The sequence below is a fragment of the Physeter macrocephalus genome, chromosome 15 (assembly GCF_002837175.3).
Source record: "Physeter macrocephalus isolate SW-GA chromosome 15, ASM283717v5, whole genome shotgun sequence".
Classification (NCBI taxonomy): Eukaryota; Metazoa; Chordata; class Mammalia; order Artiodactyla; family Physeteridae; genus Physeter; species Physeter macrocephalus.
In genome coordinates this window covers 30,499,808-30,514,328 of record NC_041228.1, presented here as the reverse complement: position 1 = coordinate 30,514,328, position 14,521 = coordinate 30,499,808, and the positions used below count along the sequence as shown (strand labels likewise).

General features: G+C 33.9%; 1 protein-coding gene across 12 annotated transcripts in view; it reads left to right on the top strand.

Annotated features, from left to right (window-relative positions):
* OXR1 (oxidation resistance 1) overlaps nucleotides 1-14,521 on the top strand; it is a 468,745-nt gene that overhangs the window by 427,084 nt on the left and 27,140 nt on the right. Inside the window, exon 1 of one of the 12 annotated variants that reach the window (XM_028500303.2) lies at nucleotides 4,397-4,518. The exons of the other annotated variants lie outside the window; for them this stretch is intronic. Within the exon in view, the coding sequence (XP_028356104.1) occupies nucleotides 4,453-4,518 (66 nt within the window). The 5' untranslated portion in view covers nucleotides 4,397-4,452. Of the gene's footprint in view, nucleotides 1-4,396; nucleotides 4,519-14,521 lie in introns of those variants that run through there. 12 annotated transcript variants of the gene reach the window in all.

Here is a 14,521-nt window from a genome sequence, read left to right as displayed (position 1 = left end):
ATTTTTAGTGTTCTCCATTTTAATTATATAAATTTAATATATTTAACCTAATCTTAGCAATTTAGGCTATAAAATTTATCATATTATATCCTTATTGATTTGGTTTTCCACTAGGATGTGGTAATCATCATGTGGAATCTGTTCTGTTTTCTTAGTTGTCAGTAATTAAGTAGAGTTTTTGCTGTGGTTGTTTATTAGGTTTCTCAGAGAAGACTAACAGTTTGGTATTGCTGCAACTTCTAAGAAGCACCAGTATCAGGAGGCTTCAATTGTTTGGTTAATGTTTTACTTCTTAAGTTGGCAGACAATGAGTATTTATTCTGGTGTTCATTTTCTTAAACACATGGGTTGATTTTTTGTTTTGTTTTTTAAATTAAAGCACAAATAATGCCAAAATTAAAATTGAGTCAATATATAAAACAAAATTCCTGCTCTCTTAGCCTAGCCTGCAAAATCCATACAGAATTGATTTTGTTCAAAATGAAAGTAGTCTCTATCTCTGAGTTACTAAGTAGAGGTCACATTTCTCAGATAAAAGCAATTAAAGAAGAATATACTTTTTTTTAACATTGATCTAATCACATAGGATTACAAATCATGATGCCAAAGAAATTTAGTAAATCTGAAAAATTCATAAATCAAAAGCATTAAAAACAATTAGAATTTATGAGTTAATACAAATTGTCTTATATAATATTTCTATACTGAGTATTTTTTAAACCTCTTTATTGTATGATTGATATACAAAAAGCTGTGCATATTTAATATATATGATGAGTTTGGAGACAAGTATATATCCATGCAACCATCACCACAGTCTATGCCGTAAACATTCATCGTCTTCAGAAGTTTCTTCTCACCTCTTTATAGTTATTATTTTGTAATAAGAACACTTAACATAAGATTTACCTTCTTAGCAAATTTTCAAGTATATAATACAGTATTATTATAGGCACTGTGCTGTAGAGTAGGTCTCTAGTTCTAGGCTATTATGTTTTTTCATATTAGCATTTAGCACCTAGGAATCATTATGGTCTGTTTTGACTATTACTGATGTTAACTACTTCAGGAAAGTATTGAACCAATGCTTTGCTTTCCCTATTAATAATCTATCTCAGTTACTAGCCAAAAGCTACAGACTATAAAATTTCTATTAAAGCACAAAATGTCTAATTGATATTGTGAGAAGGGATGAATAAATGACAGACTATTTTATGATTTTAAAAATTAAAACATTACTTTAAATATTGAGTAGGGTAGATAATGTATTATTGCTTCTAGTAGACCACTCCCAGCTTAGGGAATGTCAGATATAAGGTAATTCAGTAATTTCAGCCCTGATAAAGAAAGTAAAGGAAAAAACATTAAGTTGAATATGTGAATTATGAGAACAGATTATGTTCAACCTTAAGCTGGTTGTGTTTTTAAAAGTGCTTCATTTTATAGCCTGTCATTTTACATTTTTAATGCTAAATTGACATCTGCTTCAAGCCCTGGGGTGTCTAGACAAATTTAAATGACCTAGCATTATGTTTTCTGAGTATTATGAAAAAAGAAAGGGCAAGAAGGAGATTTACTGAGCTCATTTTATGTCTGCTAGGTAGGTATTGTATTTATTAAATGGAAGCATTTGGCTTCAAGAAACAGAAAATCACACTTAAAAAAGCTTAGACCAGTTGATTTTTCTTTTTCAATTGAGGTATAAATAACATATAACATATTAGTTTCAGGTGTACAGCATTATGATTTGATATTTGTATATACTGTGAAATGATCACCACAGTAAGTCTAGTTAATCTTTTTTGTGATAAAGACTTTTAAGATCTATTTATTCTCTTAGCAACTTTCAAATATGTAATGCAGTATTATTAACTATATTCACCATGCTATATATTATATCCTCATGACTTATTTTATAATTGGAGGTTTGTACCTTTGAACCCCCCTTCACTCATTTTGCCCTCCCCAATGCCACTCCCCACCCCCCCGGCAACCACCAATCTGTTTCCTGTATTTATGAGCTTCATTTTTTGTTGTTGTTTTAAATTCCACGTATAAATGAGGTCATATGATATTTGTCTTTCTCTGTCTGACTTATTTCACTTAGCTGATGAACTGAGTCCATCCATGTTGTCTCAGATGGCAAGATTTCAGTCTTTTCCTTTTTTTTTTTGCCTACGTAGTATTCCACTGTGTATCTATACCACATTTTCTTCATCCATTCATCCATTGATGGACACTTAGGTTGTTCCCATATCTTGGCTATTGTAAATAATGCTGCAGTGAACATGGCAGTGCATGTATCTTTTAAAATTTGTGTTTTCATTCTTCAGGTAAATACCCAGGAGTGGAATTGCTAGATCATATGGTAGTTCTATTTTTAATTTTGGGGGGAACCTCAAAAAATATACTGTTTTCCATGGTAGCTACACCTATTTACAACCCCACCAATAGTGCACAAGGGTTTCCCTTTTCTCCATATTCTCGCCAGTGCTTGTTATATCTTGTCTTTTTGAAAATAGCCATTCTCACCGGTGTGAAGCGATATCTCATTGTAGTTTAGTTGTTTTTCAAAGTGTGGTCCCCAGACCACGACCGGCAGCAATAGTATCTATGAATTTGTTTAAAAAGTACAGGGAATTCCCTGACGGTCCAGTGGTTGGGACTCTGCGCTCTCACTGCCAAGGGCCCAGGTTCGATCCCTGCTCAGGGAACTAAAATACCACAAGCCACAGCGCAGCCAACAACAACAACAACAAAAATTTAAAAATACACATTCTCAGGCTCCATTGCAGTCTACTTATCAGAAACTGGTTTTGGAGTCCAGTATTCTGTTTTAACAAATGTTCCAAGTGATTCTGGTGTAGACTAAAATTTGAGAGCCACTGGGTTAGATCTTTAAGAAGCCATCCTGTCTAGGCATGGAGCCAGCCTTGTCAGAAACACATGGATGAAAACATACCTTAGCAAAATCAAAACTGTATTAGGAAGAAGGTGTGGAGATGTATGCTGAGTAAGACAACCAACGAAATAGGCCATCCTATGCATGGTGCATGTGTGTATATTTTTTAAAATCTCATTTAAACCACATTTTAGTATGCGTATAATATTTCTAATTCTAGAAAATCCGGCTGGAAGTAATGATAGGTTTTCAAAAGAGCACCCCACCACCACCAAATTATTTAATGCTGTTGGTGTGTGCAGAGGGAGTGCAGGGATGGGGGTTGGCGACCACAGTTCACTATGTATATAATTGAACCCTGTATTGTAAAGCTGGTGTGGAGATGGGTGTAGTGTGCCTACGAGGGACTGTGGGAGAGAGATCTTAGGGTAAGTGTGGGGGAGCTGGTGGGGGAGTTAGGGGGGTGACTGGTATGAGTGGCATGGCAGGGTGGATATTCCTCAGGGGGTGTGCTGTGTCTTGTGCATGCACATGCTGGAATGTGCAGGAAGGAGATGGGGGTGTGTGGGTATGGTGCAGTGTTGTGTTACACTAGAAAGGTAGCTGTGTGTGTGTGTGAAGGGTGGCATTGTGTGCACAGCTTTGTGTGTACACACAACAAGGTAAAGGGGGAGGAGCAGTCTTAGCTTAAAATGGAAGAAATATTCAGTGTATCATATGGCATTGATATTCTAGTTAAAATTGAGGTAATCTAGGTAATTATAGTTTATAGTCATAATAATATTTCATCTTAAAAATGCACTTATATTCAGGATACCCCTGGTTAGTGAAGTATATACATAGGCATAGTAAATATAAGTACTTTTTCAAGAAACTAGATGTTAGAAAATGCAGTTAAAAAATGGACTGTGTTAATACTAAAAGGAATTTTCAGGTCACACTGAATATCTGTATAGGATTTATTTGTAGTAGATTGGCTTCATTTTTACATAGTCATTCTAAAAGTTTGAGGATTGAAGGGTCCTCAAAGGATGTCTTACTGCTTAAAAAATACATGTAAGATGAAATTTTATAGGACTCTTAGATGTAAATGAGGAACAGAATTTTATGACTGTATGAGCAAATAGTAAAATGTTAATTGAAATCATTTGTGTACTTTGGGAGGGACTCTGGAAACTGTACTGATTACTTTTTTATGACTGGGTTATTTTTAGTATATTTCTTGTATACTGGTATTTGGAAATACATGCGCTGTATCTTTAAGCTTTTGAGTCCTTTCTCTGCACATTTGGGTACAGTGCAACCAAACTTGAACATGGGAAATCCTCTCTTCCCTCCCCAGCTTTACAGTCTCCACTCAGGACTATCTTTGCATGGATACTACTTAGTGATTAGCTCTCTGTCTTGTCAATCAAATCTTTGTCTCCAGCAAACTGTTTTGTCACTGTAGTAGGGCTCTTGTGCTAGAAATGTATTTTTGACAGAGGAAGAATGCTTTTTAAAACAGTTCTTAGGAGATTTGATGTAACTTAATTTGCCCTGGAAAGGAAATGTCTCGTCTCTGGTATGGGAAAAAGGGGAGAAGGCATCAACCAATTAATCAAAAATATACTCTGGTAAATCTTAGTCGATGATTTCAGTTTCTATATTTATTAGTCTTTTTATGGTGACATTCTGCAAAATTGTATAATTTAAAAGTTTAAGTATAGCGAATATTTATAGAATACAAAATGGTATGATTATAAAAGCGTACCTTAATTTAAGCTATTTCTGCTAATCATAAATATCTTCAAAAAGGAAATGAATAAGGGACTGTAATTTTGGTTTGTGAAAGTGTTTTGGTTTTCCTGTTCTACATCAACAGGAAGTTATCAAACCTTTATTACTGCCTTAATTTTTAATTTAACTTTGTAGGAAAATATTTGGAATTTTTCTTTTGCTTAAAAATAAATTTAGTAGAACTATCTTAGTGAATTAACTTTAATGTTTATTGACTGGATCCCAGACTAAATACATTTATAATTTTGTGTTTTAAGACTATTATTTTAGCAATCCAAGAAAAGTCTTTCTTAAGCTATCCAAAAAGTTTCAAGCATTGTTGCCTAATACAGAACTTTAAATGATATTCTAATAAAGAAATATCTTACTCAACCTTACTATTTCAAGAATCCTAGATATTTTTCAGTATAAGTATGTATGCATTATTTATTAGAAAATGTATTGCCAGTTGTTTTTTCTTTGGTAATTTAAGATTATATCTTGCCTTATGAATATTAATTTTATTTTTACTGAGATTATAGATGATTTAAATGAGACTAGATACATACTTAGAACCAGGAGTGACTTTGGAAGATGTCCCCAAAGCAGCTTGCCACCCTTAAATGTTAAACATGTAAAAATATCAAAATGATTTCCATTGGTGGTGTTGTAATTTGGCTCTAGAGTACTTTGTTATGTCTTTTTATTTTTAAGTTGAACGATTTCAAGTTTTTGTTCATGAAACATCAGCACAGAGGGGTTTAGGCATCTGAAATGATTGTATTTGTTAAAATTCTGATCAGGTTATCAGATTAGCCAATTAACATAGCTTTTTTTTTTTTTAAACCAAGAACAGTGATGCTATGCATGTATTTTTTTGATTTGCAGTTTGAATTACACACATTTATCATTAGTTTGCTAATACTGTAATATAGTTTAATTTATTACAAATACAGGCAAAACGTGGATATTTTGAACTTTATAGGTCATTATAATGTACATCACACACTTACAGTCACCAATTCCTTTTTAACCTCATAGGAAGCTGTTATGTGATTTTTTCAGATATGAGAGCATGCTTCTCACTGTTCCTCAGCTCTGCGCATAGAGTTTATATATGTTATTTCACTTAACCTTCACAATAACCTTGCAAAGTCAGTAGTATTACTTCCCATTTTAAAGGTGAAAATTCATATGGAGTGGTTTACTGAACTAAGTTGTCATGGAGCACAGAGACAGCTAGACCCTAGCATATTCATTACCTCGCCAGGATGTCTTTGAGAGTTTTATAAAATGGTACAGTACATTATGATGTGTTTTGGTGTGTAGACAAGCTCAAGTCCCAGTTTTCTAGCCGTTTTCCTTGCTTTGGAGTAGAAATCCTAGAAGCTGTAGGGTAGGAGAAAGGCTTAAGAAAATACGGATTAAAATGATAGCAGTTCTTTTACTTGTTTTGTAGATTGAAATTTCCTCTTAAGATTCTGCCAGAGAGGGAGCTCTTCCACTTGAAAACTGAAAATAAAAAATAATTTTTCTAGGAGTATAGCAAATATTTTAGAACAAATAACATTTCTCATTTTTGGACTTCGTATTTTGTAACTTTTACAGTTCTTCATAACTTTACTCAACTGATTAGTAGAATGGTATTACTTAAGTAATAAATAGTCTTATAGCTAGTATTGATATGGCCATATATTTATGTAAACTAGGACAGTTTTCTGAATGCTCAGCAACTGTGTGTTAGCCAGAGATAGATTATTCTCATTTTGTAAATGAATTAATTAGCTTGGGTGAGAACAATGTTGATGAAACATGCTTAACTTTATCTTTTCCTTATACGTTTTTTATTGAGGTATAGTTGATTTACAGTATTATATTATTTTCAGGTGTACAACATAGTGATTCAAAATTTTTATAGATTATAATCCATTGATAATTGATAATTATCCATTGATAATTATAAAATACCAGCTATGTTCCCTGTGCTATACGGTGTATACTTGTAGCCTATTTATTTCATACATAGCAGTTTCTGCATCCTAAACCCCTACTCCTGTATCACCTCTTTCCACTGATAACCATTAGTTTGTTCTCTAGATCTGTGAGTCTGTTTCTTTTTTATTATATTCACTAGTTTATTTTTTAGATTCCACCTATAAGTGATAACATACAGTATTCGTTTATCTCTAATTTATTTCACTAAGAATAATACCCTCTAGGTTCATCCATGTTGTTGCAAATGGCAAAATTTTTTTTTGTTTTTTATGGCTGAGTAGTAGTCTGTTGTATATGTATATACACCACATATTTAGGCATTCATCTGTTGATGGACACTTAGGTAACTTCCATATCTTGGCTAAATTGTAAATCATTGTAAATAATGCTGTTAGGAAAATTGGAGTGCATATATCTTTTCTAAGTGTTTTTGTTTTCTTTGGGTATATACCCAGGAATAGAATTGCAGTTCTCTTTTTAGTTCTCTGAGGAACCTCCATTCTGTTTTCCACAATGGCTGCACCAATTTATATTCCCACCAAAAGTGTGCCAGGGTTCCCTTTTCTCCACATCCTCGCCAGCATTTGTTAATTTGTGTTCTTTTTGACGATACCCATTTTGACAGGTGTGAGGTGATATCTCATTGTGGTTTTGACTTGCATTTCCCTGATGATTAGCAATGTTGAGCATCTTCTCATGTGCCTGTTGGCCATCTCTAGGTCTTCTGTGGAAAAATGTCTATTCCGGACTTCTGTCCATAATTTAATTGGGTTTTTTGGTTTTTTAATACTGAGTTATATGAGCTGTTCATGTATTTTGGATATTAACCACTTATCAGTCATATTATTTGCAAGTGTTTTCTCCCATTCAGTAGGCTTTCTTCGTTTTGTCAATGGTTTCCTCTGCTGTGCCAAAGCTTTAAGTTTAGTTAGGTCCTGTGTGTTTATTTTTGCTTTGTTTCCTTTGCCTGAGGAGATGGATCCAAAAAAATAATGCTAAGATTTATGTCAAATAGTGTTCTGCCTAGTAGTTTTCTTCTAGTAATTTTATGGTTTCTGGTCTTACATTTAGTTCTTTAATCCATTTTGAGTTTATTTTTGTATATGGTGTGAGAAAATGTTCTAATTTCATTCTTTTACATGCAGATATCTAGTTTTCCCAGTACCATTTATTGAAGAGACTGTCTTCTCAAGATTGTTTTGGCTGTTTGGGGTCTTTGGTGTTTCCATACAAATTTTTAAAATATTTGTTCTAGTTCTCTGAAAAATGCCATTGGAATTTAGATAGGAATTGCATTGAATCTGTAGATTGCCTTGGGTAGTATAGTCATTTTAACAATATTAATCTTTCAGTCCATGAACACAATGTATCTTTCCATCTGTTTGTGTCATCTTCAGTTTCTTTCATCAGTGTACTACAGTTTTTCAAGTATAGGACCATTACCTCCTTAGGTAAGGTTATTCCTAGGTATTTTATTATTTTTGATGTGATGGTAAATGAGATTGTTTCCTTAATTTCTCTTTCTGATAGCTTGTTGTTGGTGTATAGAAATGAAATAGATTTTTGTATATTAATTTAGCATCCTGCAACTTTACCAAATTCATTGATGATCTATAGTAGTCTTTTGGTGGCATCTTAAGGATTTTCTATGTGTAGTATCTTACCATCTGCAAATAGTGACAGTTTTACTTCTTCCTTTCCAATTTGTATCTCTTTTTTTTTTCCCCTTGTTTAATTGCTATAGTTAAGATTTCCAGTACTGTGTTCAATAAAAGTGGCAAGATTGGGCATCCTTGTCTTATTCCTTATCTTAGAGGAAGTGCTTTCAGCTTTTCTCCATTGAGTATAATATTAGCTGTGAGCTTCTCATACATGGCCTTTATTATGTTGAGGTATGTTCCCTCTATACCCACTTTCTGGAGTGTTTTTATCATAAATGGATGTTGAATTTTGTCAAAAGCTTTTTCTGTATCTATCAAGATGGTCATATGGTTTTTATTCTTCAATTTGTTAATGTGGTATATCACACTGATTGATTTGCAGATATTGAGCCATCCTTTCATCCCTGGGATAAATCCCACTTACTCATGGTGTATGATCCTTTTAATGTTTTGTTGGATTCGGTTTTCTAATATTTTGTTGAGGATTTTTGTACCTATGTTTATCAGTGATATTGGCCTGTGATTTTGTGTGTGTGTGATATCTTTGGTTTCAGTATCAGGGTAATGCCGGCCTCATAGAATGAATTCAGAAGTGTTCTTTTCCCTGCAGTGTTTTGGAATAGTTTGAGAAGGATAGGTGTTAACTCTTTGCTAAATGTTTGGTACAATTCACCTGTTAAGCCGTCTGGTCCTAGACTTTTGTTTGATGGGAACTTTTATTACTAATTCAGTTTCATTACTGGTATTTGGTCTGTTCACATTTTCTCTTTCTTCCTGGTTTATGCTTGGGAGTTGTACATTTGTAGGAATTTGTCCATTTCTTCTAGGTTGTCCATTTTATTGTCATATAGCTGTCCGCAGTAATCTGTTATGATTTCTCTTCCTTTTTCATTTCTGATTTTATTGAATTGGGCCTTCTCTCTTTTTTCCTTGATGAGTCAGGCTAAAGGTTCATCAGTTTTGTTTATCTTTTCAAAGAACCATCTCTTAGTTTCACTAATCTTTTCTATTTTTTTTTTTAGTCTCCATCTCATTTATTTCTGCTTCTATCTTTATGATTTCTTTCCTTCTACTAACTTTATGTTTTGTTTGTTCTTTTTCTAGTTCTTTTAGGTGTAAGGTTAGGTTGTTTATTGGAGATATTTCTTGTTTCCTGAGGTAAGCTTGTATTGCTATATACTTCCCTCTTTTAACTGCTTTTGCATCCTATAGATTTTGGATCATTGTGTTTCATTTTCATCTGTCTCCAGGTATTTTTTGATTTCTTCAGTGATCCATTGTTTGTTTAGTAGGATATTGTTTAGCCTCCATATATTTGTGTTTTTTGCAGCTTTTTTTCTTGTAGTTGATTTCTAGTCTCATATCACTCTGGTCAGATAAGATGCGTGATATGATTTCAATTTTCTTAAATTTACTGAGGCTTGTTTTGTGGCCTAGCGTGTGATGTATCTTGGAAAATGTTTCATGTGCACTTGAAAAGAATATATACTCTGCTGCTTTTGGATGCAGTATTCCATATATATCTATTAACTTCATTGGGTCTAATGTATCATTTAAGGCCAGTGTTTCCGTATTGATTTTCTGTCTGGATGATGTAAGTGGGGTGTTAATGGCCTCTGCTATTATTGTGTTACTGTCAGTTTCTTCCTTTATTTCTGTTAATATTTTCTGTGTTAGGTGGTCCTATGTTGGGTACATATATATTTACAGTTGCTATATCTTCTTCCTGGATTGATCCCTTGATCATTATGTAAGGCCCTTCTTTGTGTCTTGTAACAGCCTTGTTTTAAAGTATTTTGTCTGATAGAAGTAGTGCTACCCTGACTTTCTTTTGATTTCCTTTTGCATGGAATATGTTTTTCTATCTCCTTATTTTCAGTCTGTGTGTGTCTGACTTCTTAAGACAGCATATATTACAGGTCTTGTTTTTGTATGCATTCAATCACTCCATGACTTTCGATTGGAGCATTTAGTCCATTTACATTTAAAGTAATTATTGATCTGTATGTACTTACTGCCATTTTGTTAATTGTTTTTGCAGTTCTTTTTTGTTCCTTTCTTTTGTTCTCTTCCCTTGTGATTTGATAACTATCTTTAGTGTTGGTGCAGATGCCCTTCTCATTTTTGTGTGTGTATCTGTTATAGATTTTTAGTTTGTGGTTACCATGAGATTTTTATACATACACACACAAACACACACACACACAAACACAAACAGAGCGAGCGAGCAATCTATATATGTATGTGATTATTTTAAATTGTTGTTCTCTTAATTTCAAATGCATTTCAACAACCCTGCATTTTTACTCTTCTCTCTTCACGTTTACTGTTTTTGACATATTTAACACTTTTTTCTTTTGAGTATCCCTTAAGTGTTTATCATGGATGTAGATGGTTTTACTACTTTTGTCTTTTAACCTTCCTACTAGCTTTTATGCAGTTGATTTACTACCTATTTGCCTTTACCAATGAGCTTTTTTCTTTAGTAATTTTTATGTTTCCAGTTGTGGCCTTTCCTTTTTCACTTAGAGAAGCCCATTTAACATTTCTTGTTAAGCTGATTTGGTGAACACTTTTACGTTTTGCCTGTCTGTAAAACTTTTAGTGTCACCATCAAATCTGATTGAGAGCCTTGCCAGGTAAAATATTCTCAGTTGTAGCTTTTTCCCTTTCATCATTTAAAATATATCGTGCTACTTCCTTCTATCCTGCAGTGTTTCTACTAAAAATTCAGCTCATAGTCTTATGGGAGTTCCTTGTATATAAGTTGTTGCTTTTACCTTGCTGCCTTTAATATTCTCTTTATTAAAAATTTTTGCCATTTTAATTATAGTGTGTCTTGCTGTGGTCCTCTTTGGGTTGATCATGTTTGGAACTCTGTGTGTCCTAAACCTGGATGTCTGTTTCCTTTCCTAGGTTAGGGAAGTCTTCAATGATTATGTCTTCAGGTATTTTCTCTGCCCCTTTCTCTCTTCTTCTGTGACTCCTAGAATGCGAATGTTAGCACACTTGATGTTGTGCTAGAGGTCACTTAGGGTCCTCATTTCTTTTTATCCTTTCTCTTTTTTTTCTGTTCCACTTCTGTGATTTCCACTATTCTGTCTTCCATCTCGCTTATCCATTCCTCTGTGTCATTTAGTCTAATGTTGATTCCTTCTAGTGTATTTTTCATTTTACTTTCTGGATTCTTCACCTCTGTTTGGTTGTTCTTTTATATTTTCTAACTCTTTGTTAAACACTTATGATTTCTCACTCTGTTCATCCGTTTTTCTCCTGATTTCTTTGATAATATCATGATCATTACCTTGGTCCCCGGTCTAGTGCCTGTGTACTGGTTGGTGGGCCCTCTGGTAGGCTGGGCAATGTACAGGGGAGGCTGTGGGCTCAGGGGTTCTTACGGCGGCCTGTCTGCTGTTGGGTGGTGCTGTGTCCCTGCTCAGTTAGTTGCTTGGCCTGAGGCACCTGGTACTGGTGCCTATAGGTTGGTGGGCAGGGCTGGGTTCAGGTGCTAATAAGGTAATGGGAAGGTTCCAAATGGCACTTGCCAGCATCAGTGTCCCCATGGTAGAACAAGCTCCCAAAGGTGGCTTCTGCCAGTGTATGTGTCCCCAAGGTAAGCTCCTTTTGCCTCCTGCCTCACCAGGAGACTCACCAAGATCAACAGGCAGGTCTAACTCAGGCTCCTTTCAAATTACTGCTTCTGTTCCCAGTCCCAGAGTGTGTACGCCCTCTTAAGAGTGAAGTCTCTATTTCCTTACAACCCTCTGGGTCTCCCAAAAGGAAGCCCCACTTGCCTTCAAAGTCTAACATTTTGGGGGCTTGTCTTTCCAGCACAGGACCCCTGGGTTTGGGAGCCTGATGTGGGGCTCAGACTCCTTGGGGAGAACTTCTGCAATAATTATTCTTCTGTTTCTGTTTCACCTACCAGAGGTATGGTCTTGACTGTACCATGACTCCACCCCTACTGCCCATCTTCATTATAGTTGTAAAAGATCTTTTCTGATAGGTTCTGGTCTGTTTCACTGATAGTTGTTCTGTAAATAGTTGTAATTTTGGTGTGCTCATGTGCTCAGGGTCTTTCTGCTCAGCCATCTTGCTATGTTTTCTTTATTTTTAAAGGCTGTTTTAGAGTTTATTCTGATAAATAACCTAAACTTTAATCTCTAATCATTTACTTGAAGCTGTTTATATATTTGATATACCCATATACTATATCCTGCCTTTTTAGTGTCTGTCAATAAATTGTAATTCATGTGAAGGTTATAAGCTCATTTTATAAGGGTATAAGTTTAATCAGATTAAAGTCACAAAATATTAAATAACAACAACATTTTTTTCTATCAGTACTTCACTGAATTTTCTCATCTTTTCCTTTTTTTGTTGTTTTTAGGCCCTCATATATGACAAGATGAATTTCTTTTTTTGTATTTTAGGCTTTTATATTTGAGAACACATGACATGATGAATTACTTACATCTGTATAGAAATTAGCTCACAGGTAGAATTTTTTTTTAATGAAATTTATTTTATTTAGTTTTTTAACATCTTTATTGGAGTATAATTGCTTTACAATGGTGTGTTAGTTTCTGCTTTACAACAATATATATTTGATATACCCATATACTATATCCTGCCTTTTTAGTGTCTGTCAATAAATTGTAATTCATGTGAAGGTTATAAGCTCATTTTATAAGGGTATAAGTTTAATCAGATTAAAGTCACAAAATATTAAATAACAACAACATTTTTTTCTATCAGTACTTCACTGAATTTTCTCATCTTTTCCTTTTTTTGTTGTTTTTAGGCCCTCATATATGACAAGATGAATTTCTTTTTTTGTATTTTAGGCTTTTATATTTGAAAACACATGACATGATGAATTACTTACATCTGTATAGAAATTAGCTCACAGGTAGAATTTTTTTTTAATGAAATTTATTTTATTTAGTTTTTTAACATCTTTATTGGAGTATAATTGCTTTACAATGGTGTGTTAGTTTCTGCTATACAACAAAGTGAATCAATTATACATATACATATGTTCCCATATCTCTTCCCTCTTGTGTCTCCCTCCCTCCCACTCTCCCTATCCTACCCCTCTAGGTGGTCACAAACCACCTATCACAGGTAGAATTTTAAGAAGAACAAATTTAAATGTAAAACTCTTTCCAGTGACCTCAACTAATGATTATAATACTGATTAAAATATTAATAATTACTTATACTTACACTTACCATGAGTTTTTTACTTAATCCTCAACCTGTGAAATATTGCTGCTTTCACCTTCATTCTACAAAACAGAAGCATATAACAGCCATACTGTGACCAATAAAGGTCAGAGCTGTGGTATGAATCCAGGCATTCTGTTCTGGCTGTAAGTTGTGCCCTTAAATTCTTTGCTATACGTGCTCTCAAAATCTTCAGACTATAACTAGGAGAAGGGGATTAACATTTATTTTATACATTTGCTGTATCGTTTTCTACTTTATATATATCTTACACATACTATTATTTATTCCTCATAAAGTGCCTAAGATATGATTATTATTTCCATTTGAAAGACCAGAAAGTGAGAGATTAAGTACGGTTGCTCAAGTTCACAAAACTAATATAATCAGACTTCCTTATCCACCAGTTCTGCATTCGATGGTTCTGCATTCGCAGATTCAACCAACCATAGATTAACAATATTTGGGAAAAAAAAAATCCCAGAAAGTTCCAAAAAGCAAAACTTGAAGTTGCCACGATGCTGACAACTATTTACATATCATTTAAATTGTATTAGGTATTATAAGTAATATATAGATGATTTAAGGAGAGGATATGCATAGATTATATGCAAATACTGTGCCCTTTTCTATAAGCAACCTGAGCATCCATGGGTTTTGGTTTCTGTGACGGTTTCTGGAACCAATCCCTCAGGCATATGTAGGAATGACTATTAAACAGAATCAGAATTAAGACAGAGTTCTACAGCTAAACCTACTATACTATGTTGCCTACCTATAGTACATATTCATGGGAAGTTTTTTAACTAGTGTTTATGCCGTATTGTATAAAACATCTGCTTACTAATTAAGTCACAACATAATTGGAAAAAGGACATATACACATATATTCAGTGTAGAATCTTTTTTCTTTATTTATTTGACTTAGTAGTTGAAAAGCATATTTATTACATATGTAAGTTGTGAGACATAATGA